The sequence below is a fragment of the Notothenia rossii genome, assembly GCF_949606895.1.
Source record: "Notothenia rossii genome assembly, chromosome: 3".
Lineage (NCBI taxonomy): Eukaryota > Metazoa > Chordata > Actinopteri > Perciformes > Nototheniidae > Notothenia > Notothenia rossii.
Window position 1 is genome coordinate 21,871,584 of NC_136901.1, and position 27,849 is coordinate 21,899,432.

General features: G+C 42.7%; 1 protein-coding gene across 1 annotated transcript in view; it reads left to right on the forward strand.

The window, feature by feature from the left end:
• The first annotated feature begins 9,510 nt into the window (after positions 1-9,510).
• The window catches only part of mtm1 (myotubularin 1), a 38,939-nt gene continuing 20,600 nt past the window's right edge, over positions 9,511-27,849 (forward strand). Inside the window, exons 1-5 of the mRNA XM_079670535.1 lie at positions 9,511-9,647; positions 14,281-14,363; positions 18,107-18,179; positions 18,958-19,052; positions 25,876-25,986. Coding sequence (XP_079526661.1) covers positions 14,307-14,363; positions 18,107-18,179; positions 18,958-19,052; positions 25,876-25,986 — 336 coding nt within the window. The 5' untranslated portion in view covers positions 9,511-9,647; positions 14,281-14,306. The remainder of the gene's footprint in view (positions 9,648-14,280; positions 14,364-18,106; positions 18,180-18,957; positions 19,053-25,875; positions 25,987-27,849) is intronic.

The window sequence follows — 27,849 nt, forward strand, 5'->3', positions numbered from 1 at the left end:
AACATTTTTTATGATACACCATAAGGCGCAACAGTGGGGGCTTTTCACACCTGTGAATACACATCAACCCCCTCCTATCGACGGATCTCACACCTACTTGGGATATCACACCTACTTGAGATCTCACACCTCAATGAAAAGGGAGGCGGGACTTAGCTCATTTGCATAATGGGGGGAGGTGTGACCTGTCACTTTTTTATGCATACTAATGAGACGAAAGCGGGATGAATCTTACTACTGTCCTCTACTGGACTCTATCAGGCACCAGCAGGTGGAGTATCTGGGGATTTTGCTCGATGCAGGCAGACTACGTGCTACCCTGTCAGAGGGCAGACAGGCATCCCTGCTTCGGACAGTTTGCAGAAAGGGGGCAACGTGAAGGCTTTGACCATCATGCAGACTCTGGGTCTCATGGCGGCTGCTCACCACGTGGTACTGCTGGGGTTACTGCATATGCGTCGCCTGCAGAGGTGGTTTGCCGGCCTTTGTTTAGATCCCAAGAGGCACAAATGACAACTGGTAACCATCCCCCCCTCAGTGGAGGGCAACCTCCGATACTGGGGGTCCCCAAAGCATCTGCGGAGGGGAACTCCACTGGGGCTTTATTTTACCCAGCTAGGTGAAGGCAGTGCTCTCGCTCCCGCTCCCTCTGCCGGTAATGCGGGTGTAGCTACATCCCTTTTTCTGTTCAGCGAGTAGCAGCACCGCTCTACTCTTCCCGTTCAGCAGGTAGCTGGTGAAGGCTGTGTTCCCGCACCCGCTCCCGGTTACGCTGCATCTGGCATTCGTCTCTAACTCAACCAGTGAAGGCAGTGTGCTCGCCCCCGCTCCTGGTAGACGCTGAACTGCCTCGTTTTTCCGTTAAGCAGGTAGCTGGTGAAGGCTGTGTTCCCGCACCCACTCCCGGTTATGCTGCATCTGGCATTCCTCTCTAACTCAACCAGTGAAGGCAGTGTTCTCGCCCCCGCTCCTGATAGACGCTGAACTGCCTTGTTTTTCCGTTAAGTAGATAGCTGGTGAAGGCTGTGTTCCCGCACAGGCTCCCGGTTAAGCTGCATCTGGCATTCGTCTCTAACTCAACCATTGACGGCAGTGTTCTCGCCCCCGCTCCTGATAGACGCAGAACTGCCTTGTTTTTCCGTTAAGCAGGTAGCTGGTGAAGGCTGTGTTCCCGCACCCGCTCCCGGATACGCTGCATCTGGCATTCGTCTTTAACTCAACCAGTGAAGGCAGTGTTCTCGCCCCCGCTCCTGGTTGACGCGGAACTGCCTTGTTTTTCCGTTAAGCAGGTAGCTGGTGAAGGCTGTGTTCCCGCACCCGCTCCTGGTTACGCTGCATCTGGCATTCGTCTTTAACTCAGCCAGTGACGGCAGTGTTCTCGCCCCCGCTCCTGGTAGACGCTAAACTGCCGTGTTTATTAATCCAGCCAGGTGAAGGCAGTGCTCTCGCTCCCGCTCCCTCTGTCGGTAACGTGGGTGTAATTACATCCCTCTTTCTGTTCGGCGAGTAGCAGCAACGCTCTACTCTTTCGATTAAGCAGTTAGCTGGTGAAGGCTGTGTTCCCGCACCCGCTCCCGGCTACGCTGCATCTGGCTACATACAGAATGGCTCATTCATGTAGCGCCTGAATGGCTTCTCTCGAGCCCGAGGACGGCCAAGACCGCTGCCCCTTTTGCCTCGGCTGCCTCTGGCGGTTAGTGGAGACGAAATTCGAGCATCTGAGGGAGGTTCTCACAGTAAATGCCTGCATGAGCTGTAGCTGCATGCCTCGGGCGCTCAGAGTGGCTAGAATCACTGAGGTGGAACGTCTGGCAGCAGCCAACAGACACCTCTCCTTGTCACATCCTCCTCCAGATCAGTTCGGCCGTTCCCGGCGACTTGAGGGAGCGATGGCTATGGGTGCTCCCCCCAATAGGAGGACTAGAAACAGGCTGTCCTCTAAAGGGGATCAGCTAGCTGCCTATATGGGCATGATGAAGTCGACTATTGGCCCTTCAGCCTGGGCCCGGTATAGGGAACTCCCTCTCCCATCTAATGCTGGCTGTCTCCACCTCTCTGCAGCAGGCTCCGGCCAAGCCTTCTTTGCCGGGCCTCAGTGATGCATCACTACAGGCCTTTGCCCTAATGGCTAGGGAATTGGGACGAGTTATGTCCTTTCTGGTACAGACTCGCCGCCAGGTTTGGCTGGCCCAGTCACCACTAATGGAGGCATGTTGAAGAGTCGTCTGTAGCTGTTTGGGTCAGCTGACCTGGAGGCACTGGAGCGTGCTGCCTAAGCCAGGCAGACCAGGCAGCAGCTCTCGGATCTTCACAGACCTGTGCCCACTCCCAGCAGGCCCAGGGGCCGCTCTAGCAGCCGCACTCAGCCGCCGGATTACAGGGGTGGTCTGCAGAGGTCCCAGCGGCCCACTCAACCGCCGCCCAATGACTTTCGTGCCCCAGGTCACCCGCCTTCCAGGCGGCCTCGTGCCCCAGATCCTTACCGGCGCCCCCCAAGGGGCTCCAGGGGCCGGGGGGCTGTGCCCTGAAGTCCCGGGGCCGGTTGTCGGCTGCTTTCCCAGCAGCAGCTCAGTTACTGGGCTGTCTGTACTTCCGGCCCTTGGGTGGTTTTCACCTTAACCCAGGGGTACGGACCGCAGTTCCGGCCCCTAGCCTTCGGCCGGGTCGAAATGACAGTCGTCAGCGATCCGGCAGAGGCTCTAGCTCTGGCCCAAGAGTTGTCCGTCCTTCTGTCCAAGGAGGCAATCGAGCCGGTAGACCCTCTGCTTAGCCCAGGGGGTTCTACTCGGCGTACTTTCTCGTGAGCAGGAAAGTCGGCGGATTTCGCCCGATCTTGGACCTCAGAGGGATCAACAGATTCCTGAAGGTGCTGCCATTCTATATGCTGACCACAGCACATGCACAGGTGGAGTGGTTCTCAACCATTGACTTGAGGGACGCCTACTTCCACGTGGGCCGGGCAAGATGGTGCCTTATATTTAGTTCCTCTGGCCCTTGGCCAGACTGGCGGCTGCCTCGGCCGCTGGGCCCTTAGGCCCGCTGTCGTTGCATCCCATGCAGATGTGGCTGAACAGCCTTCACTTGGACGCCAAGTGGCACAGGCACAGGGAAGTCAGGGTGTCGCAGCGTTGCCTCCACTCTCTGTCACGCTGGAGGGGCAGGGCCTATCTCCTGACGGGCATGCCCATGGGCGCCATCCCATCCCGCCAGGAGACCATCACCATAGGTGCATGTCTCTCAGGGTGGGGTGCAGTGCGGCAGGGCAGGACCGTTCAGGGTCAGCGGTCTGCCCAGGAGGGTGCGCGCCATGTCAACGCGCTAGAGCTTCGGGTTGTGCAGCTTGCACTCACGCACTTTCTACCCCAACTGGGGGGCAAGAATGTGCGGTTCCTTGGGACAGCATGTACGTTGTTGCTCAGACAACAGTCCCTTCTAGATAGTGGAAGTTCTCACTCCACTCTTAATTTATCTGGCTGCTTTTTCTGCTCGACATGTTCGGATCGACGGCGCCACGGCGGGGCGCCACAGGTTGGTGTCCCTCTTTATGAGAGGAGCTTTACGGCAGCGTCCCCCTAGCACCCCGAGGGCTCCGGCTTGGGACCTGCCCCGGATGCCCTATCATCTCCTCCCTTCGAGCCCCTGGCCCAGGTGGGGCTTAGATGGCTGCCCACGAAGGCAGCATTTCTGCTTGCCATAGCCTCAGGGAAGCGAGTTGGGGAGTTGCATGTCCTCTCCATAAACGATACATGCCCAAGGTGGGACTCTAAGGTGTTGCCCTTTGCGCAAATGTGGCATTCCTGCCCAGGGTCCTTCCTCAAACCCACTTCAATCAGCCTGCCCAGCTTTGACATTCAGGAGTAGGGCACGTTAAAGTTGCTTGGCCCTGGGGGTGGTCAGTAGGAACGGAATAGAACGATAGTTACGGCTGTAACTACAGTTCTATGAGTCCCGGATGACCGCCAGAGTTTTCCTCTCACTCAGAATTATTGTGTGCTCGCGAGAAGATTCTGGGAACAGATCCTTTGATGACACCGGCTGATATAGCCGGTGTCACGTGGGTCACAGGTGACTTTGTTGTTATTGGTACTCGAGCTGCGCATGCGGGCGATGGACATATCCAGTGCTAAAGCACCGCCCCGGGCGGTCATCCGGGACTCATAGGACCGTAGTTACAGCCGTAACTATCGTTATGTATGCTAGCAGCAACACACAGAGTTAACTACATTATACAAACATGTGTTAATGATTAAAGGTTACTGAGTTATTTATTTTGTTAAAGTTTCAGCTATTCTGTTTACAGTTCTGTCATCAGTATATTTAATACAATTTGTTAAAACATTGTTGTTTCTTTTGATGTGAAATATTATGTATTTCATTTAAATAAAAAGCAATGTTAGTTTAGTTCACGATTTGTTTAGTTAGTTTACCTTTTCTTTTTCTCCAAAAGAACCGATAAGAGTACCGTTAAACGGCTAGACCGATAAGCGGTACCGATAAAATTAGTAGTACCGTTAAAACCTTAACGATACAAATCCCTACCTATGGGCGGGCGGGGAATGGGGGGGGAATGGCCTTCCCCACTACGGTCCATGCACGCTCTACACGTGGTAAGCGTGTGTGAGTGTGGGGGACATGGTGCACTTACGTTCTCCCCATAATCCTTAGGGACCTGGGAAACGTAGTGTGCAGTGTTAGCCACTTGCGCTGGCACATGCAGGGTGGAGCCATGGGCTTATTCAGACCAATTAGGCTCTTCCCAGCCAAGTAAGCTACGGCCCCGACTTCTCCACGGTCGCAACCAGATGATGGGAAGTTGGGGTGCAGTGGCTGTTAACCAAAGGCCGGTCAGGGGCAGTGTGGCGGATCGATGTTGTAGGACGACAGGGCGTTTATCCATCGGGGCTCCACCCACTGTACCCATAGAGTCGAGTAGAGGGCTCCGCCTGTGCTTATAGAACGATACGTATTGTAACCCTAGTTGTATAAGCACAGGCGGAGCCCTCTACCTAGGGCAGAGTTCCCGTTCGAATATTTTCGCCGGTCAACATGTCCGTTAAAGTTTAAATCTTCCGGACACAATTTTGAAAAGTGCCGGTCAAAGGTCTTCTTTGTTATTTATTGAGCTTTAAAACGAATTGATATGATTCGCTATTAAACAAACTAACTATAGTAGATTAACTACATTTTTCAAAAGTGTGCAGTAACTTACAATAACACAGGAATAATAAACGGAGCGCTCTCTCCCTCTCCTGACAGCCCGTCAGTCTCATGCAGCTCGCGGATCAGTAATGAGTAACCCAACAGTAAAACTAATCATATCTAACTAGTTTAGGTAGTTTGAGAGGTAATTAAAATAGCTACGTGTGATATTCTAACCTGAAGTGTGTGTGTTGCTCCGCTCACTGCTGCAGGTGATCATGCAGAGCTGCGTGTCGACTCGTCAGCAGCAGCAGCTGATCTCTCTCTCCCGCCAGATTAGACTTTACTCGCGTTTATGTCCATATCGATCAGAACTAGCTAGCTCTAGCTAATGATATGACTACCTGCTTATTTAAAGACACCTAAACAATAAGCGTCGCTATGCAACCGGGTGAGGCCGCAAAGTATAGCGCAGCATTATGCATTTGTTTACATGCCCACCGGAACCCCGAGGCATTACCAACAGATCAACGCACAATCAACCCATACAGGACATCTCTTTCTCTACATTGCGCGTTAGACATTAGAATAGACTATTCTTGTCTGTCACATGCTCTTGTGTCTGTCACGTAAGTAGCGCAAGTTGCGCAACTGATGCGGTATTGCGCTAAGGGGAAATATATTTTTGACAGGACACGTCGTAGTCCGGTAATTACCGGCTAACGGGAACTCTGACCTAGGGGCCCTGTCTTTCCTATTGCGCTCGCTGAAGAGGGTGTAGGATGACAGTCAGGAGGCGTAGCCGCCTTATATACTGTGGGCCTGCGCACGCATTTAGGTAGGATCGCCCCGATTGGCCGGCTACGTTAATACAATTTCAGTGTGTGAACGCTCGCGTATCATTGATGAGAGTAGTACCCATAGAGTCCAGTAGAGGGCTCTGCCTGTGCTTATAGAACTAGGGTTACAATACGTAACCTATCGGTGCAAGCCCTCTGAATTATTCTAATGTGGGGGGCACCATTAACGTTAAAATTATTATTTTTTAAATCTGCATTTTGACTTAATAAAAGACTTCATGCACTTCAAATAAAGTCTTATTTTATAAGATTCTCTTCAATCACCAAAAATTAAATTGAATATTAAAATGTATTTAAAGAAAATTAATATGGAGCTATTTCAGGGTCATAAGTTTTGATCATTCAAAAAAATACAATTTATTTGAAAGTTCAAGTTTTTATCCTGAACTTTGAAAAATACAATGATGTATTCAAAATAAAAAAAAGTATTTGAAATAATTTTTCAGGTTGAATATTATTTTTGATTCATTTCAGCAATTTTTTTGAATAATATATTTATTTTCAGATTTCACTTTTATACATATTTTGATATTTGAATCCTTATTTTTTTCAGCACAGATTTTTCGTTTTCAGATTCAAAACAATTATTTTTTCAGTTTCAAATCTCGTTTTTTCAGGTTTCACATTGCTTTTCACCCTCAGATCGTTTTTCACTTTCAGATCTTTTTTTTCGCTTTCAGATCTTTTTTTTTCGCTTTCAAACTTTTGGCCCTGATATTGCTTCGGGGGGGCGGGGCTTATCAAAGAGTAGTTTGGCATCCTGAGTGACAGGCCTCCCTCCGTCATGTTGCCTTCATGGATGTTACAAAACTGAGACCAGCGTCAAAGTTCCGTTAAGCGAGCTGTTGAGCATCGTAGTTGGCAACAATCAAGTACAAATAAACTGTGTTAGAATGTGAAATTACGTATCCGCAACAAGCCAGCAGGTTGTTCTGGTGGACCTGACGCCATCCCCCGCTGTCTCACCGAGAGATACCGCAGGTCCTTCCTTCCTGCAGAGGTCAGACTATACAACCAGCACAGCCCCTAGTAGACCCCGCACAAAACAACACAGACTATAACACCTCTTGTTGATAAATACCAACTATGTGCAATATTTGCAGTATGTGCCGTTAAAAACTGTGCAATACCTGGCTGCTAAATCCGCAGAACTGTCACATTATGTAAAATGTTTAACTTTAAAAATATATATAATTTTTTTTTTTTAAATCTTTAATACATTTTGTATGCATGCTTTAGGTAACATTAAGCTGTCTTTGTTTCTTGTCTGCTGTAACAATGTAAATGTATCCCCTGTGGGACTAATAAAGGTATTCTGATTCTGATCGCAAAAACCAAGCCAATACTATGCTGCGTTCATGGAGCTACGTGGAAGTGGGGAAGGACAACGCTTGATTGCGGATACGTGATTTCAGATTCTAGCACATTTTATTGCTCTTATACCTTGATTGTTGCCAAATACGATGCTCAACAGCTCGCTTAACGGAACTTTGATGCTGGTATCAGTTTTGTTTACCACCAATCACGGGAGTATTGTGTATAGAAAGTGTGTAGTTGTATTTCTTGCGCTACTTAACATCCATGAAGGCATCATGACAGAGGGAGGGCTGTCACTCAGGGTGCCAAACTAAGCCCCGCCCCCCGAAGCAATATCAGGGTAAAAAGTCTGAAAGCAAAAAAAAAAGATCTGAAAGCGAAAAAAAAAGATCTGAAATTGAAAAACGATCTGAAGACGAAAAAAAGATTGAAAACTGAAAAAAAAAGATTTGAAAATGAAAAAATAATTGTTTTGAATCTGAAAGCGTAAAATCTGAAACTGAAAAAAACAAGTATTCAAATATCAAAATATGTATAAAAGTGAAATATGAAAATAAATATTTTATTTAAAAAAATTGCTGAACTGAATAAAAAATAATATTCAACCTGAAAAATTATTTCAAATACTTTTTTTTGTTTTGAATACAACATTGTATTTTTCAAAGTTCAGGATGAAAACTTGGACTTTCAAATAAATTGTATTTTTTTGAATGATCAAAACTTATGACCCTGAAATATCTCCATAAATTAATATCTAATAATTCCTCAAGTAAATCTCTATTTTGTTGGAGTTTAGGTTTCTGCTTTAAACTGATACAAAATATTCTCTTATGTCTTTAATTAAATACAAAAGAAAAGCAAAATGAGTTTACTTGTTAACACAAAGTTAACACTTTCATTATTATATAATAATAATAATAAATGGGATTTATATAGCGCTTTTCTAGACCCAAAGACGCTTTACATTATGAGTCAGGTCGACAAACAAAACAAGAACAAAAACACAAACAAAAACAAAAAACAAAACAAAAACAGAAAAGCAGTCAGGAGGATGTTGGTACTATTCATATGATGAGTACTAAACAAATAAGTTGCTAAATCCTTTCCGTTAAAGCATTTGGTTCTTGATTCTTAATAAGTATAGTTTTAAGATTAGTTTTAAAAGTGTTGTCACATTCAATATAAAATCCTACCAAAACAAACACTTTCTAGTTGTGAGGGACAGTTATAGTGTGAAGATGTATTTAAAGTAGAAATAAGCCTGTCATGTAATCATTGTTTTAAAGCAAGTTTTATCATTCCAAAAGAGCACTTCATGTGTCATCACATGACCACAGATATGAAGTATTTGTATTTGTTATTATAACATTATTTGAGGAACTGGCTCACAGATAACACTTTACTGAAGGAGATCATGGAGCTTGTGGATCTGGGGGCTTTTTTCTTTTGAAAGGAAGTAGCTTTTGTCAGTTACTCTTTAGATGCAGGAGCAGCGGGATCCAGGGAAGCCGTTTGAATTGTTGGAGGAGTGCCCAGTTTGGACTGAAGCAGTCTTTTCAGGGTTGCTGCTGGGGTCTAACTCTGACTTATCTTTATTGGTGTTTTTACGCAGTTTCATACAGCCTCATCCAGGTCAGGGTGAAAGTCCGGCATGTGATCTCTGTGGCATTTCCAAGGCTGCAATAATACCACTTGTACTGTAAAATACTGACTCATTCTTGAACACTGGAACATACACAATAAACAACAAACATTTTGTTATCACATTTCAATCATTTTTGTCAAAAATCTTTATGTTATACACATATTTGAGGTATGCTTTTTTGTTTTGCAACTATGAAATAACTATTAAAACAATGAATAATATAAAATACAGATAATAAAGAAAAAACTGTTGAATTCAGAATACCTCCTGAAAATCTTCCAGAACCATTCCAGAATATTTGCATGTAGTGGATACAGTAAAAACCTATTTGAGTCAAAAAAAAAAATTTGTTTTGTAAACCCAAGAAAAATTAGAAATCATTTTTAGAGTAGTCGAAAACTTTGTTAAAATAAGTTTCTCAGTATATCTGTTTATAAAATAGAGAAAAAATTCATCTTTCATCTATTTTTCACAACATATTTTTGTTATTTATATTAACCTTATCCATAAAAGGGAATATGGAAACCCCTTTGAGAAACTACATTTCCCTGCATGCCTTGTAAACTCCAATTTGACAACCAGCCAATCCCCGCCATGACAGGCCGGCACGTGACGTAGGGCAAGTTCCTGCTGTGGCTTGAGGGAAACAGATCGACATTGTGCCACGGGAGAATCGCACTTTGCGGGTAAGTTAAGACATTTGGCCACAACGAGGCCTATTGAGTCCATATTAAGTGTCCTTCGGAGGGGTTTGCCGGAGCTTTCTGTGAACTGGGGTTCAGAAATAGCCTGCATTTCGGATGGAACAAGCTGTCTTACCGTGTAGGCCTTCGCTATTTCCTGGTGCAACTCCACAGCTGTGTGTGTGTTGGAATGGCAGAGTTGGAAAAGTTCAGTTTAGGGGTTTTTGCTGGAGCTTTGTTCTGTTCCACCCCGCTTTTAACTGTTCTGTAAGCTCGCATTCAGCCATGAGCGCTGCCCTGTTATGACACCGAATGCGTTCGCGATAGTGGACATGCCTAAAAGCCTCCCTTTGGCAGTGTGTTCATACCTTGGAGCTGGATACCCACACCGCAAACTGCTCCAAAGCTGTCAGGGTCTGTTAGTCCTTGGATAATGCTAGCTAACCGCGCCACCCTGAATTACACTATACCACAAACATTTTAACTGCTTTTAATGAAAACAAATCTATTCAACTTCAACTCCTCATTCGTTGTTTCACTATATTATCATTGTATCTCTTTGTGCTCAAAGTTAAAAGTAAGTATTTGAAGAAATAGTCCGTTTTGTCGAAGTGAAAGTGTTAGCTTAGTTGTGAAAACATCCTTTCCAGCTACTGTACTGTACAGGTCAGCAGGTCAGAAGCAGCTCCTGTGCTGAAGGACTCAAAGCACCTCTAACACTTGTTACAGTGGAATTGGATGGGATGTATACCTTTTTTATAATATTTCAATAGTTGCCATTTGAATGTGTTTCTGTTGGAAGCCTGTCAGTGAGTGCACACTCAGCAGCTGGCTTATTAATGTGTTCTGGAGTCAGATCAATGCATCAGCATGTGGAGTGTTATTGACACATTTATAGTTAGCAACAGTATGGATCTGCCTTACAGTTGCATAAGTGTTAATATTAGAGACTGCTACATGTTTGTCAAAAATCTGTACTAGTTTTAAGTCAAAATTAGATACATTTTAGTGTCATTACCATTATATATTTTGATTTAAAGTGCACATCGAGAACGGAAAGCTAAAATGGGGAGATATTTGCTGAATTCTACCCAACTTGTATTGGATCCAATTTTAATCTAACAGAATACTGGAATATTATTTAGAATTTTTGGTCCTCTATATTTTTAAGTAGTTTGTGTTATACACATTTCAGATGTAACCAAAAATGTACAGTTTTGAATTTAATTCTCAGTCCTTAGACATAGGTAGTTTTACTTTGTGGTATTTCTAATTTTCCACGAACTATCAGTTTAACTAGACTAAAGTAACCTCAGTATTTAAACTACACCCTTCTGCCTCTAGCTTTACCACCGAATGAGGAAGCATTCATTGTGTGTAGTTTCATGCACTTAATGCAAGTATTCATGCATATAAATATCAATAACACATAACCAGATTATCCGATTTTAATCATGATGTTTAAAAAAATGTCAGTTCATCGACCTCTCTAACTTACTCCATCGAACCTCAATGTCCACCCTCTGAAAACATTATACTGTTCCCAACAACACACCTTTGTACACAGGCTTTTCCCAACTGTCAGCCACCAAAACAAATATTGAGGAGACCGGATTTAAAACAACATCCACTTGGTTATGTATCATATATTAAAATACGTACGCCTGGATTTCTGTCTTGATATTTAGTATTTTGTGGCAATGGCTTAAGAAAATGTTTTTCCCATGCCAAGATTTCTAAATAAAATGTTAGTTTCACTTCCTTTATATACTTTCTCTCCATCCGTATTACTCACATCCTCCATGACTCACCAATGTGTTTATTCCCACTTTTCCCTCTCCCTTGCCTCCTTCAGAAGCAGAACACATGTTCAGACAGGCTCACAGTGAAAGGTATCAATGGAGCACTGTCCCTAAGCAGAACAGGAATAATCCACCTTTTGTTCTTTCATTCCATGAATTAACCTGTTTTTAACCTTTTTTCAATCTAAAAATGTTTAGATTCAAATAATTCAACATTAGGAAATTTGATGGCATTTTTGAAGCATTGCTTTCTATTGATATTCTGTTTAGTGGCTTTTTTAAGTTGTTTCAATTCATAATGAAGGCTCTTTCTTTTTTTTTTTTTCTATACAAGTTTTTTTCTTTCATTATAGTGTACAGTAATCGATGCCATTTAATTTATATTGTAATATCACAGTACACTCACTACACTCCCCCCTCCCTCCCTCCACCCGCACATGCTCACACGGGCGAAAAAAAAAAGAAGAAGCTTATCAATATAACTTAAACAACAGAGCCATGAAAAATAAACATAAAACGGAAAAGGAAAAAAAAGGCTCTTTCTGATATGTTGTTTTTTGACAGTGTATCTGCCTATGAATACAGTTGTTTAATATCTTCTGTGGTTGATCCTCAATTGATTTTGACATTTCATATGTTTAAAAAGAAATAAGCTTGAGCTCAAACATGTGAGCAGTTTTGCGTAATGCAGGTAGTTATGGAATAATTGTGTTATGTTGCATTACGGGAGATGTAGGATCCAGTGGTTTTGGAAGTTTTTGAAAAACCCTTCTTTTGTTACATCTCTCTCTCTCTCTCTTAATTGGGGTAGTTTCCACAATATCAGCCAAATGGAAAAAACTGTGTGGCTGCATATTTATAGTATATATATTTACTGAATATATTATGATATCCCCTAACCTGCTTGCTTTAGCTGGGATAATAATTTCATACAAATATTGTTCAATTTCTTTTAACAAATATATCGCTCTGTGCTTTTTATTTCTGTTCATATGACCGTAGATGAGAGCCGTACCAGTCTATCCAAATGGTCAATATTAGCTTTTCATCACAGATATATTCCTATCAGCGTATGTCGCCTCTATGTTTGTTGTTCTTAACAAACAGGTCTTTCTATGACAATTTATGTCAGTGTGAATATGAGACTCGTGCATGTGCACCCGGTTCCACATTTTAATTCTAAAACGGAAGCAGGCATACATGCAGTTACCGCTGCATAATGAATTGAAATTAAATCTCAACACTAGAGGACTAGAGTAACACATATTTGTCCTGGCATACAAATAGTTTTACACATACTTTATTAAATATCTTTGTTTGGGACAGATGTTCTTAAAAAATCGCACTTTGATCCTATCAAAAATAAAGTTAAATGATAATAAAAATAACGATTAAAAAAAAAAGATCATTACCCCTAATATTGTGAATCATATTGCAATTCAACATCAGTTAAAATTATGTCTCTGGGCAGCTGTATAGTTCAGTTAGTACAGCTGGCAGGCTTGGTCTTCATGCGGAGAACCCGGGTTCGAATCCAGCCCGGGACAATTTGCTATGTGTCATCCCCTCTGTATCCCCCTCTCAACACAGTCACTATGAAGGCGCCCAAACAAGCGTAAAAATAAGATAATCCCAACTAGTTATTTTTGCCAAGTTGCGAAGCTATGCACTTTACATACATTTGATGAAAAAAATGTGTGTGAATGTTCATCTGTGTGCGTAGGATACTGTTTAGCGTAGCTTACCATAAAGCTACACTACACAGCTGTGTAGTGTAGCTTTATGGTAAGCTATGCTAAACAGTATAGCTATGTGTGCTCGCTAAATTAGCTTCAATCCTGAGTTCAGCCTAAAGTTAGCCAGCTAACCTGCTGCTCTAACGTTATGACCCAAATGTGTCCGGTTTCCATGAAGAAGAGTTTTCCTGTGGACTTCTGGATAGTTCCATATAATGTATTGTTACCTTGATTAATTTTTCAGTGTCTTTTTAGATTTGTTGCCATGACAACAGTTGAGGGACAGCTGGCATCCAGCATTACTTGGAGATGTGTTGTGAACAGAACACCTATTATCACCTTACTTTTAGCCAACTATTGTGTTTACACTTGGACACGGTAATCCAATCTTTTGAAGGGGGCTAGATCATTCATTATTGATGATGCATATTAGATCGAAGGGGGCTCATTGGTGCTCACAGGGCTTCAAACTGAGACAACAAGGGAATATTAATGATCTGTCACATACATCTACACCAGCATGTCCTTTAAAGTGAACATGGTGGTGACTTTGCTCCATCGGGGCAGGAAGTAATTGATTTTTCATTTGCAAAGATATGCACTCTTAGTGTATATGACCTGTCAAAGTAGTCCCAGGATATTTTATGTTTTTTTGGATGCTTTCCTTAAACTAGAAATAATTGAATTACATTGACTTGGTTAAAAGTATTTAAATATAGGGCAATATATTAAATCATAACCTACTGTATCGCCACATTTTTTATTTTAATTTAATTTATTTTTACCTGTAGGTAGATTTGGTTTTATCTATAAGGGGAAAATCAAAAACCTTTTTTCTCAGACTGTGTTAATACTGTATAATATTCTGCCTCTGGTTACCACTGGCATTTTGCTGACAGTATCCATGCCAAGAGTATAACTGACAACTCCTGTCTTATCTGACATGATGTTTTCTGGCACTGTTATGAAAACGTTCCGGTATCTCTCACATTATCTGCTGATTAATCCTTATGGTCTGGTATTCTCCTGACCCCAGCTTTAGAATTCTATCCTTGCTGCTGACACCACTGACAGTCTGTGTGTGTCTCTCTTCCTCAGCCTGTGGAACCCCCCCTCCCTGAGCGATGGCCTCACCTGTCTCAGTCTACAACTCCAATGCCTTGGACACACACATCTCCAGCGTGAGTGGATTTATGCGTGTCTTGTTTGCTATATCTGGTCCGTTGCATCTGCGACGACACTGTGTGCCAGCTTGATCATGTTTGAAATATTTAAATCTGGAGGAGGATACTCAGCTGGTGAGATCTCTCTTCCTTCACTGAAGAGATATACGTTGCTGTGGCAGTTTTTACATGGAGGGAAGCCAGTAAGGGATCAGATCCTGGTCTCTGTAATAGCTCACCTACTGAATGGTCTGGTTTTCTCAACAAGAAAAGTCCAAATTGTTCAATTATATGATCATCGCCATCTACTGAAAACACATACTTTTGGGTCAATTGCCTATTATCTTCAATTTTCACGTCTTTAACCAAAATGTGTGTAAAAGTTGACATCAAAAAAGTAAATGGCTGACGAATTAGTCACATTTTATTACTTCCAGGCAGACCTGGAATGCTGGAGGCTGCAAAACTGGACTAAAAGTCAGTAAATATATTTATTCAGCAAGTGCAGAAAGAATCCTCTGTGAACCGTGTTAGTCAGTTGCTCTATGAATGAATGTCCTATATGTACTATTGTTCATTCTGTTTTATTGCAATTAAGAGTCTGCATATGTGATGAATTGCATTCATAAAAACTGACATTTACCATACCATTAAAATTACTAAAGACAATATGTTCATGACCTTTTAATGTACATTTGATCTAGGATTATTCAAATACAGTATCATTTTAAACAGTCCCCAGCTGGATTAAAACAAGTGTTTAGCTCATGGAGTGCCTTGAATTAGCAATTTAACATATCCATAACCTTTTTGATCCTTGTTATTTAGAAAGATGAATAAACATTGTAATTAAATCCCAAATCAAATCAATTAAATATAAGGTCCCGAAGAAGAACACTGGGTGTTTCTCAATCGCGAGGATGTTTGATTTGTAGGACGTGTCTTCCGAGTCACTTACTTCAGAAGCTAGGCAAGAATACTTCCTGGCATTCGCAAAACGAAGAGTGGAACAGGCTAGCAAGTGTGCAGGTAGGGCTGGGCGATATATCGAGTTTACACGATACATCGTGGATTGCACTCCATGCGATGTCGTAAATGACCACATCGTGAACATCGAGTATGTTGTCAAATCAATTTCCCGCCGCGGCCAAAATGAGCTTTCCTGTCTCCCTCATAGACACAGTCACACACGCAGGCACACACGCAGGCCCCGTCTAACTTGCACACAAACATTACACACATGCACAGTGAGTGACAGAGAGCAGGGCTCGACATTATAAATGGCCCGCTGGCTCGGAAGCACTATTTAGACACCCCGGGCCAGCATAACGTACTTTCCACATGCCCACTCGGGCCACTAAAAATATTGCTTAAAAAAAATAAAATTGTCCAGTGGTATAGGTACTTTGAAGCAATGTTGTTAAATTGTTTCGTTTATTAACGCTACAATATAGCGTTTCGTGAGGCGGTTGTCGTTGTTGGGTGAAAGGCAAACCTCCCGTTTGCCCGTGAGTGCCGGGCAAAAAACTATCTTCAAATAAAAGAAAGTCACCGGAGGAGTTAAAGGGGAGTGACAGGTAGCATGAGAAGAAGAGGGAGAGAAAGTTTCAGCCAGCTTGATCGATGGAGTTGTTTTCTCGTGGTGCAGTGACGCGTCCTAAAACCCTTTTATAATCTATCGATTAGATTTATGATTCTAAAATTATAAAAGTAGGGTAGACATGTGGATATTATCCGGCTGAACAAAACGTGCATTTATCAAACAGGTTTGTTTTCCACAGACCTTATTTCCAGCTATTTTCCAAAACCCTATGGAGAAATCCCATTGCTTTTTTGTCGAGGGAACCAGCAGCTTACTTCCTGGTTTTAGGACGCTTCACTGCACCTCTCAATATGATGCCAATATAAACAAGGTCTTCTGTCGGCTCTGTACATCAATGCCGACCTATGCTGACAAGTAAGTGAAGAGTAGAAAATATAAAAGGTATTGGCTATAGGGAAATGTCCCAGCAGTTTAGGAGAATGAAGGTTCTAATCTAATCTAATACATAGCCATTACATGTCTAATTCCTGATAATAACAGGAAGACAGAAAGCGCATTATACTAATAATAATAATAATACTAATAATAATAGCAGACATTTTTGAACAATGACCACAATATCATTATTTTCATAAACCAAATATGAACAATTGAGGAAAATGAGGAAGAACTGATGATTCAAATGTTGTAGTACAAGTAGTAATGTAGTTGGTGCATAAATTACTATTGCAACAAATGTGTTAATTTTCTTCATTATTAGTCGATTTTTTTTAATGCAGACATATGTTGCAGGGACTACTAGAATCATCATACTGTAAACATGTAAACACAAAAAAAAATTTTTTTTTTTTTTTAGAGGACATTTCAGAATATCGCGATATATATCGTATATCGCGATATAGTCAGTAAATATCGCGATATCATTTAGAGACCATATCGCCCAGCCCTATGTGCAGGTGTGCGTCATACTCTATGAGAGGCCCCGCCTTACATTTCCCGCCTCAGATTTGGGGAAATTGGTCCGTGCGCAAAGCATTGTGGGGATTTTAAGACAGCGGAGTCTACCTACAATATGTGCAGCCTCGAAATTTATCCAAACGAAGTACGCCGGGCTCTGTAGAATTCCAAGTATGCTGGACATTGGAACAGTACTTCGGTGGCACTCGATGATGTAGTACACCCCCTAATTAAAATACCAATCGCGAGGCTCTGAAGTAAAAAATAATCATTTATAACTCCAAATATGGATGAGGAGCAGCAGTGTCAAATCGTCTGTGTCACAGCTTGTCAGCTCGACATCTTAAAAAGGAAGAGTGCTGTGTTCACAGTGTCTCGTCTCACTGAACACTAAGGCCCAATCCCAAATCACCCCCTACACCCTACCCCTACACACTCCCCCTCTGTTTGCGCATTCGCGCAGAGGGTCCGCCATATTAAGTGCTTTTCCAAACCAACGAGTGTGGAGGGGGATCGGGCTATCAAGCCCTCAAACAGCGAGTCTGCAGCGGTGCTGACTCGAGACCGGTCTCTACCTGACCGGTCTCAACGCTGTGTGTGTCCGTCAGGAAACACGCTGTTTACAAGTAGTTCCAGCAAACATCCACTGATAAAATGCGATGTTAACAACCTCATGATAACCTTATGTTTTTAACTTGGGATCATACCTGTGTTTTAGTCTAGAAAAAGGTAAATGTGTAAATTTTATTATAAAGTTGTGTATATTTACAGACTGTTGCAAAAACTAAGAAGCTTATAAACATCAGTTTTAAAACTAACACAATGAAAGATGTTTGGAGTTTTATTTGAGTTATTAATTTACATTTTTTGTCAAAGAGATGCTGATTTGAAACCGTTGTTACATACAGTTACGGCATTTCCTGTTTCTGCCGGAGAGAGGGGGGGCCGTCCCAAAGCTTGCCGCTGTATTTATACCCTTAACCCTTAATGGAGGGAACTTCATTCAGCTGCGAGTGTGGCTACAGACGGAGTTCACTCCGTCACGGAGGGGTAGGGTCGAGGGGGTGATTTGGGATTGGGCCTAAGTCCGACCTCACTTGAACTAGCTAAAGCAAATTGCCCTTTCTCCACCATTTGTTCCCTCTGTGAAAAAAGGCACTTAATAATGTAAGAAACTGTTGCTTTTTTACCGCCTCTTTGAGCTACTGCCATTTATTCTATGAATTTCTCTGAATGCCATGTCTTCTGTGTGTGTTTGTAGTCCTCCAGAGAGTCTCTGAAGATGGAGTTGTTAGCGGATGTGTCCCTGCTGCCGGGGGAGGAGAGAATTATAGGTGAGTACATATAGCTCAATAAAATGAAAGTGTGAAGGCATGCACATGACTCAGTGGATAAGGCCTTGAAGGTGTGTGTTTGATCTCGGGATCATTTGTGTTTATTCACTTTACACGGCTTAATTTATGTGGTTTATTACAATGGTATGATCCCAAAATAAAGAAGATTTTGCTATGATAATGTAAAAAAATGCTTTGTCAGGACTTTCCAAAAGACCAGAAACATTTTATTCTGCTTTTTGGGGGGGGTTTCCTTCTCCTTTAGTGGTTATAGAGGTTTATGTGCATGTTAATAGTCTGCAAAGGCTAAAATCCCTGTGTTCCCTCAAGATTGTGTTTCTTCTGCACACGTTATTAGTGAAGGTGATGTTATAGTTTTATCCACTATTGCTAACACCTTGTGTACTTCAGCCGCGTAGCCAAATTAGCATACAGTAGTTTGATTATCATCTATCTTCATGAAAGTAAATTACTTAATTAGAATTTGTTGTAGTGAATGTCACCAAGTTCATAGCTCTGACTAATTACATTCTAATTATTATGATTTAGTTCCCGGTTGCCGAGTGGGACGGTCTACAATTATACCCTCAGTGGTCACGCAGAGTGGATGTATTTATAGCCTACCTTAGCTGCGCGCTTCTCTTCTCTGTTTTCGCTTCCTCTCCTCCTCAGATGGTTTCTTCCCTCACACTGCCTACCAACTGTAAGAGGGATCTTTAAGATAAAACATGAGAGAAGGTGGAATGTATAAACAATATTTATCTCCATCTGTTTCCAGATAAAGAAACCATCTACATCTGTCCGTTCAGTGGAGCAGTGAAGGGAAAGGTGTTGATCACCAACTACAGACTCTACTTCAAGAGCTTAGATCCTGTAAGTCCTTTTAAACTCAAGACTGTGTGTGTGAGTGTCTTGTGTGTTTGGCAGATGAAGGTCTTCAACATGTCTCTATGAGCTGCTCGAGTTTTGCTGTCATGACGTATTTTTGTAAGCCGTTCTTGAAGTTAGCATTGTGAACCCTAACCCTTTTTGGCAACAGGATTTTTCCATAGAATTTTCGAATATTGCAGAAAATAATCTCTGTGGCAAATGCACATTTATGATACTTACAAGTTTTGTTCAGCATGGTAATCTCTACATATTTACACCATTTTATGATTTTTGAAGCGTACTGTAAGTGTAATGGCCAGAAGTCAAAATCTAACTCTACGCAATCAAATAACGACATCACGGTCACATGGTTGCCAACGCTAAGTTAACGGTAGACTCGTTTTCAGCTTTAATAATAATAATGGGTTTCATTTATAAAGCACTTCATATTTGATTTCAAATCCGGAAGTGCTACAAGCAGTGAGCATGAACAGTATAAATAAACATTACACAGCAGGGTAGAATTAATAAAAAACAAACAATAGAAATAAAGATAGAATAAAAGGGTGGTAAAAAGGTCTAGGCAAAGGCTCTACTGAAAAGATGGGTTTTGAGGCCTTTTTTAAAAGCCTCCATGGTCTTTGGTGCTCTCATGTGGTCGGGGAGAGCATTCCACAGACTGGGAGAAGCCGAGCAGAAGGCCCGGTCTCCCATAGTACGGAGCTTAGTCCTGGGGGGTTTGAGGAAGTTGGAGTTGCTGGAGCGGGTGGTCCGCAAGGAGGTATGGGGGGTGTGAGGAGTTCCTTGAGGTAGGGAGGGGTAGTTCCATGGACCCACTGGTGGGTGAGGACGGAGACCTTGAATTTGATCCTCAGTTCCACGGGAAGTCAGTGTAGTGCTTTAAGGACGGGGGTGATGTGATCATATTTGCGCACCCTCATCAGGATCCTAGCAACACTGTTCTGAATGTATTGCAGCTTCTGGATGCTTTTGTTAGGGATCCCAATGAGGAGTGCATTGCAGTAGTCCAGCCTGGAGGAGACAAAGGCGTGGACCAGCTTTTCGGCGTCAGACAGAGTGAGTGTGGGGCGGAGTTTGGCGATGTTCCTGAGGTGGTAAAAGGAGTTCTTGCACAGCTGTTTAATGTGGGCCTCAAAGGTCAGATGGGCATCAATTTTCACACCCAGGTTGGTGACTATTGAAGAGAGGGTAATGTCCTGGCCGGAGAAGGTGGTGATGGTGGATGAACGAACCTGATGTGGGGGGTGCCAACTATAATGGCTTCGGTCTTAGAGCTGTTGAGTTTCAGGAAGTTCTGCTTCATCCACGCCTGTATCTCCTCCAGGCAGGCAGTGAGTGTGGGTGAAGGCAGGGCTGCAGAGGAGGTAGGGTTGATCCTGAGGTACAGTTGGGTGTCATCAGCGTAACAATGGAATGATACCCCATGTCGGCTGATGATAGAGCCAAGGGGGAGCATGTAGAGTGTGAAAAGGGTGGGTCCGAGAACTGATCCTTGAGGGACTCCACAGGTGACATTGTGGGTACCCAACTCTGCCTCGCCAAAGGAGACGTACTCTGTTCTCCCGGTGAGGTATCTGAACCAATCAAGGGGAGATTCAGAGAGTCCGATGGTGGAGTGCAGACGATGGAGGAGGATGCCGTGATCGATGGTGTCGAAGGGAGGGAGAGCCAGCATCAGCCGTCATCAGCAGGTCGTTGGTGACCCTGACCAGAGAAGTTTCTGTGCTGTGGCCTGAGCGGAAACCAGACTGGAACTTCTCAAATAGGTTGTTGGAGTTTAGGTGGTCCTGGACCTGAGCAGCAACTAGTTTTTCCAGCACCTTTGATAGAAAAGGAAGGTTGGAAATGGGTCTGTAGTTGGCCAGGACTCCCGGGTCAAGGGAGGGTTTTTTGAGACGAGGTTTGATGACAGCGGTTTTTAGGGCAGAGGGGACATGGCCAGCCTGGAGAGAGAGGTTTACGATCTTAGTGATCATGGGGCTCATGGTACAGATGTACGATTTCACAAGAGCTGACGGAAGGGGGTCCAGGACACAGGTAGAGGGCTTCATCCTCCTAACAATGCCCTCAACCTCTCGCTGAGAGATGTCCGTGAAACAGCGAAGAGGCTGGGTTGTCCCAGGCTCTGGGTCGGCAGTTGGAACTGGAGGTGCAGAGGGGCTAAAAAGGATGAAGCGGATTGGGGTCAACTTTGTTTGTGAAGAAGGCGGCGAAGTTGCTACACTGCTTCTCAGTGGAGTCGGAGTGTAGAGGACTTTGGGGTTTGAGGAGGTGGTTTATGGTGGAGAAGAGTTGCTTGGAGTTTCCAGTACTGTTGTTGATGATGGAGGAGTAGTACTGGGACGGTGCATCTCTGAGGGACTGTGCGTAGGCCTTCTGGAGTTCACTATAGGCTAACCGGTGAACAGTGAGTCCTAAGGCCTTGAGCCGCCGCTCAAGGACACGCCCAGCTGTCTTCATTCTCCGCGGCTCTCCGGTGTACCAAGGGGCTGAGTGTGAGAAGGTGACCATCCTGGTTTTGAGGGGGGCGTGCAGATCAAGGAGACTGTTAAGGGACTGGTTGTAATATGCATCTGACTCATTTACTGATGAGAAGTTGGCGGAAGAAAGATGCTAGGTCCAGGTTCATGGTGTCCGGGTTGATGTTCCTCAGGTTCCTGAAGCGGATTTGGCGTTTCTTACTTTTAGTAGTCCAATTTAGTCACTTGTTTGCAATCCCCATTTTTATTACGCATAAAAGCTTTGGAAATTCATCACTGGGGTATTTACTGATGTATTTTATGTCGTAGAATGAAACATAGCATCTCTTCAGCTCGTGTTAGCCACAGATCTAATTTAAGCATCTACAGTACCGCTCAAACATTTGAACTCTTTTGGGTTTTAAGACTCATTCCTGCACCACTCTATTGCTCTGGTCTGTTGTTACAGGTGGCGTGTGGCGCAGTGGATAGAGCCTTGGTGTTGGGATCAGGGGGTCACAGGTTCAAACCCCACTGCAGTCAGCATGTCGTTGTGTCCCTGGTCAAGGGTTATGGCTAGAAAGGATCCGTTTAGTGTAAATATGACGTCACGTTCTCGTTGTAACTCTCGTTGTAATCGGAGCGGCCCGGAAACACATCTACAGCAGTAACATGATTCAACATACACATTAATGCAGCAGCATTATTAATAGAGAAACATCCGACATAGCAGTAAAACACTGCAAGGGAACATTGTATTGCACCAAGGAGCTATCTTGGGACTTTTACTGCGACAACGTTGACTTGCCTGTGAATAAAAAAAAAAACATAGTGTTGGTGATCTACAGTGTTGTCATTCTTCTTTGAACACCAGCAAGACTGCTAACACCCTATTTCAACAACCACACTCTCTGTAATTGACATAATTAATAGATAGTTTAGCTTCTCATCATCAGTTGCTGTGGCCCACTGATGTTAACGAACTGAAAGGCTGCCGGCCAAATGTAAACATTCAGCCATGTGACATTCAGCCAAACTCTCGCGAGAGTTTTACAAAAGACGGACCCTTCTAGCCATAACCCTGGTCAAGACACTTCACCCCAAATTGCTCCTGTGGGGATTGCCCACAGTATTGAGTATGTAAGTCGCTTTGGATAAAAGCGTCTAACAAGTGACATGTAATGTAATGTTACAGACTGAAGCCCCATTACAGCAGTGATCACTGTTATCCTCAGAAGTGTAACTCATTGTTCCAGAAGATATTTGAACTATAGGGAGATTACAGGAAGTGGTGTGACACACAAACATTTTTGCCCTACAGCCCTTTTTAGATTTGCAAAGAAATTTTGACTGAACTGATAAGAAAATAATGGCGGGTCATGCAGCTCTTCCTGTGGGAAAACTAAATCTGAGATCCACTTAAAGCACAGGATTTAAATTAAGGGAAAACCAGCAAGTTCACAGAAAACCCGAAGGGAATTGCGGGTTAAACTATTACTGGGGTTGTGATCAAAAAGAAAGAGGGTATTAAGTTCCCTAACCAGAATAGGTACTTTTAAAATCACCCCACCTCTTCTTTGGAATAATATTCATTCTGAAAGAACCTTATATAACATGGATTTATGTGAAACAGTCAAAAATAATGTCCTGTTCTCCAAAACTTGCACTCTGTATGAGTAGTTAACATTATGGATATGATGATGCTGTGGTATTCAGAATCAGGTTCATTGCAAAGTATGTTTTCATATTTGATACAAGACATTTGCTTCTGTGTATAATGGCTCAAACATAAATACTGTAGTGAGAGGAATTAAAATGTAAATTTAAGCAAATAAATAAATATTATAAAAACTTAAAAAAACCAAGTCTGAACATTTTTATACAATAACACATAATAAACATATACAAAAAAGTGAAGAAGAATAAGGATTTGAGGAGCTTTTTTGCTTTGAAAGTGGTAGTATTGTGCAGATATGTGCAAAATATACCGATTAATGTGCAGAGGTACAAAGTAAAAAGTATAATTGTTGGACACAGAACAGACACACAGGGTGTTTCTCAATCTTGAGTAAAGCTGCTCCAGAGCCACTATTTCAAGCATACTACGTCATCGAGTGCCACCGAAGGACTGTTCCAATGTCCAGCATACTTGGAATCTGTGGTGGAAAATGTAAGGCGGGGCCTCTCATATGAAGCACACTTGCTCGCCTGCTCCACTGTTTGTTTTCCGAATGCCAGGAAGTATTCTTGCCTCGCTTCTGAAGCAAGTGACTCAGAAGACATGTGCTACCAAGCAAGCGTACTCGACATTGAGAAACACCCACAGACTTGGAAGAAATATTTTTAAATGAGGAGTGCTTGTCATTAATATATTTTTAATGTTTACATTTTTTACACAGACAAAGCAGGCATAAGAGTTTCAGGTTTTGTTAGATCCAGCTGTGCCCTTATGTGATTTGGAAGAGATACTGAACTGGTTATGAAGGTGCGTAGACACATGATTATCCACTCGCAGACAGAAACATCTCATCTGGATTAGGGCTGGGCGATATGGTCTCTAAATGATATCGCGATATTTACTGACTATATCGCGATATTCTGAAATGTCCTCTAAAACACATACATTTTTTTAATTTAACTCCTTGATGTTTACAGTCACGCCAGTATGATGATTCTAGTAGTCCCTGCAACATATGTCTGCATTAAAAAAATCGACTAATAATGAAGAAAATTAACACATTTGTTGCAATAGTAATTTATGCACTAACTACATTACTACTTGTACTACAACATTTGAATCATCAGTTCTTCCTCATTTTCCTCAATTTTTCATATTTGGTTTATTAAAATAATGATATTGTGGTCATTGTTCAAAAATGTCTGCTATTATTATGACTAGTATTATTATTAGTAGTATAATGCACTTTCTGTCTTCCTGTCATTATCAGGAGTTAGACATGTAATGGCTATGTATTAGATTAGATTATAACCTTCATTCTCCTAAACTGCTGGGACATTTCCCTATAGCCAATACCTTTTATATTTTCTACTCTTCACTTACTTGTCAGCATAGGTCGGCATTGATGTACAGAGCCGACAGAAGACCTTGTTTATATTGGCATCATATTGAGAGGTGCAGTGAAGCGTCCTAAAACCAGGAAGTAAGCTGCTGGTTCCCTCGACAAAAAAGCAATGGGATTTCTCCATAGGGTTTTGGAAAATAGCTGGAAATAAGGTCTGTGGAAAACAAACCTGTTTGATAAATGCACGTTTTGTTCAGCCGGATAATATCCACATGTCTACCCTACTTTTATAATTTTCGAATCATAAATCTAATCGATAGATTATAAAAGGGTTTTAGGACGTGTCACTGCACCACTAGAAAACAACTCCATCGATCAAGCTGGCTGAAACTTTCTCTCCCTCTTCTTCTCATGCTATCTGTCACTCTTCTTTAACTCCTCCGGTGACTTTCTTTTATTTGAAGATAGTTTTTTGCCTGGCGCTCATGGGCAAACGGGAGCCTGCTCGCGCTGGCTCCGCAGCAAACAGCTGTTTGCTTTTCACCCAACAACGACAACCGCCTCACGAAACGCTATGTTGTAGCGTTAATAAACGAAACAATTTAACAACATTGCTTGTCAAAATACCTATACCACAGGACAATTTTTTTTTTTTAAAGCAATATTTTTAGTGGCCCGAGCAGGTAAGTGGAAAGTACGTTATGCTGGCCCGTGGTGTCTAAATAGTGCTTCCGAGCCAGCAGGCCATTTATAATGTCGAGTCCTGCTCTCTGTCACTGTGCATGTGTGTAATGTTTGTGTGCAAGTTAGACGGGGCCTGCGTGTGTGACTGTGTCTATGAGGGAGAAAGGAAAGCTCATTTTGGCCGCGGCGGGAAATTGATTTGACAACATAATACTCGATGTTCACGATAGGGTCATTTACGACATCGCATGTAGTGCAATCCACGATGTATCGTGTAAACTCGATATATCGCCCAGCCCTAATCTGGATGCACAGTCTGAAGCAGATTCTTTTAACAATTAAGTTCCTCAATGTCTGCCGGGGATAAAAACCACCAGCAGTTGATTGCCTGCTGCATAGTAATACAATTAGTTAGAGATGAACCTCCATATGAATTATTTCTAATAAGAAAGTCTGAGTGTAGCTGAGGTCTATCTAAAGTCAAAGGGGTATCTATGTATGTCTAAAGTTTCCTCTCTTTTACATATGTATGCGGTCATGAGAGCATTTGATATACATATAAATAATGCTATTTTCATTCATAATTTGGTGCTTGTGTGTGTACAATATTTATATTTTGTGTGCTGCTGTTTGTTGTAGGATGTGGCGCTGACGCTGGACGTCCCTTTGGGTGCCATCGGTCGGGTGGAGAAGATGGGCGGGGCTTCGAGCAGAGGGGAAAACTCCTACGGCCTGGACATCACCTGCAAGGTGTGTGTGTGTGTGTGTGTGTGTGTGTGTGTGTGTGTGTGTGTGTGTGTGTGTGTGTGTGTGTGTGTGTGTGTGTGTGTGTGTGTGTGTGTGTGTGTGTGTGTGTGTGTGTGTGTGTGTGTGTGTGTGTGTGTGTGTGTGTGTGTGTGTGTGTGTGTGTGTGTGTGTGTGTGTGTGTGTGTGTGTGTGTGTGTGTGTGTGTGTGTGTGTGGGTGGGTGGGTGGGTGGGTGGGTGGGTGGGTGGGTGGGTGGGTGGGTGTCCGTCCGGGTGGGTGTCCGTGTCCGACCAGAACAAGCACACACTTAACATTTAGTTAATTTATTCTCTCAACACAGTATAACATAACCTACATCATCACTCACACAACTTTTGGATGTGTAACTAAGTTGTAACGCCAATAAAATCATTACAAAAATAGGGAAAATAAACATTTAATTTTATATTTAAAGGAAAATAAATATAAAAAAAAGAATATTAATACCGAGCAAACAAACAGTATGCCCATTGCAACAATTCCTCTGCCCATTATGCACTCATTATGGAATACATTTCATTTTTTTCTGAGGCAAGAATTATTAGTCATTATAATGATATAAACTGGGGTGCACATAACTGGTACGCATGCGTGGCAAAAATCTGAATTGCCTAACGTCACTTGTGTCACTACGCGCCTCTGCGTACATCAAAACAAAATAGATATTTCGTCTGCACGTGTTTCTTGTCAACACTCAATGGAGTAAACTGCGAGACATGTAAAAAAAAACAAAGACATGAAGCAGCTACGTTGCCGTTTCTCTCCCTGCAAAAACTCTTCGGACTTTCTGTGACTGACTGAACTGGGTGCTGGCCGAGCCGCGCAGGACATAACCGACGGACCTGTGAAGCTTAAAGGAGGCAGAGGCTTAGATCACCGGACAACAGAGTTGGGGCTGTGTGCACAGACAGGGTTAACGTCGGTATGAACAACATAATTGTGCCAAAACTCCTCCAACTGGCTGCAGTGGGAGACTCCCCTGTGCACATTCTGTGCCCCGTGCACACACTGGAGAACTGCGCAAAATCAGCTGATCACAACGTTCACGCTCTGTGGTCAAGCTGCTGCAGTTTGATTTACAACAAAGTGGAGTAAAACACACAGCTGCAAACTTACTCAGGGTGTTAATGGAAGGGTTTGAAATCAGAGAGAGGTGGAAGAAGTACTCAGATATTGTACTTGAGTAAAAGTAGAAGTACCAGAGTGTAGGAATACTCTGTTACAATAAAAGTCCTGCATTCAAAATGTTACTCAAGTAAAATTTGAAAAGTATTATCATCAAAATATAGTTAAAGTACCAAAAGTAAAAGTAGTCATTGTGCAGATTGGTCCATTTCAGAATAATATATATGATATGTTTTGTAATGATTGATCATTAAAGTGTTATCAAAGCTAGTAAAGGTGCAGCTAATTTTACAAATTAGATCAAAGTCAAGTAAAGTACAAATATCTCAAAATTGTACTTAAGTAGAGTACTTGAAGAACTGTACTTAGTAACTTCCCACATCTGAAATCAGATATGACTTCAAGTCATGTGATAATTTCTTAGTATTCGATCCTACAACTTGGCCTTCAACACATGTTGTCGGATATTTAAACTCTGTGTTTTGCAATGAAGCCAGCTTTTGATAAGATGTGCTTCAGTGGCTTGGATGTGGAAGGTGACTTTTTGTTATCCACACTTTGACATTTCCTACCAGACAAGATCAACTTAATGAGGCACAGCTCAGTATGAAGTTGGAGGGGTTTCCCAGCTGACATGACTGAGCACACTCATCGCACAGGTGGGAGGTTTTCTTCCTGGCACTTATGGACCAATGAAAAATTA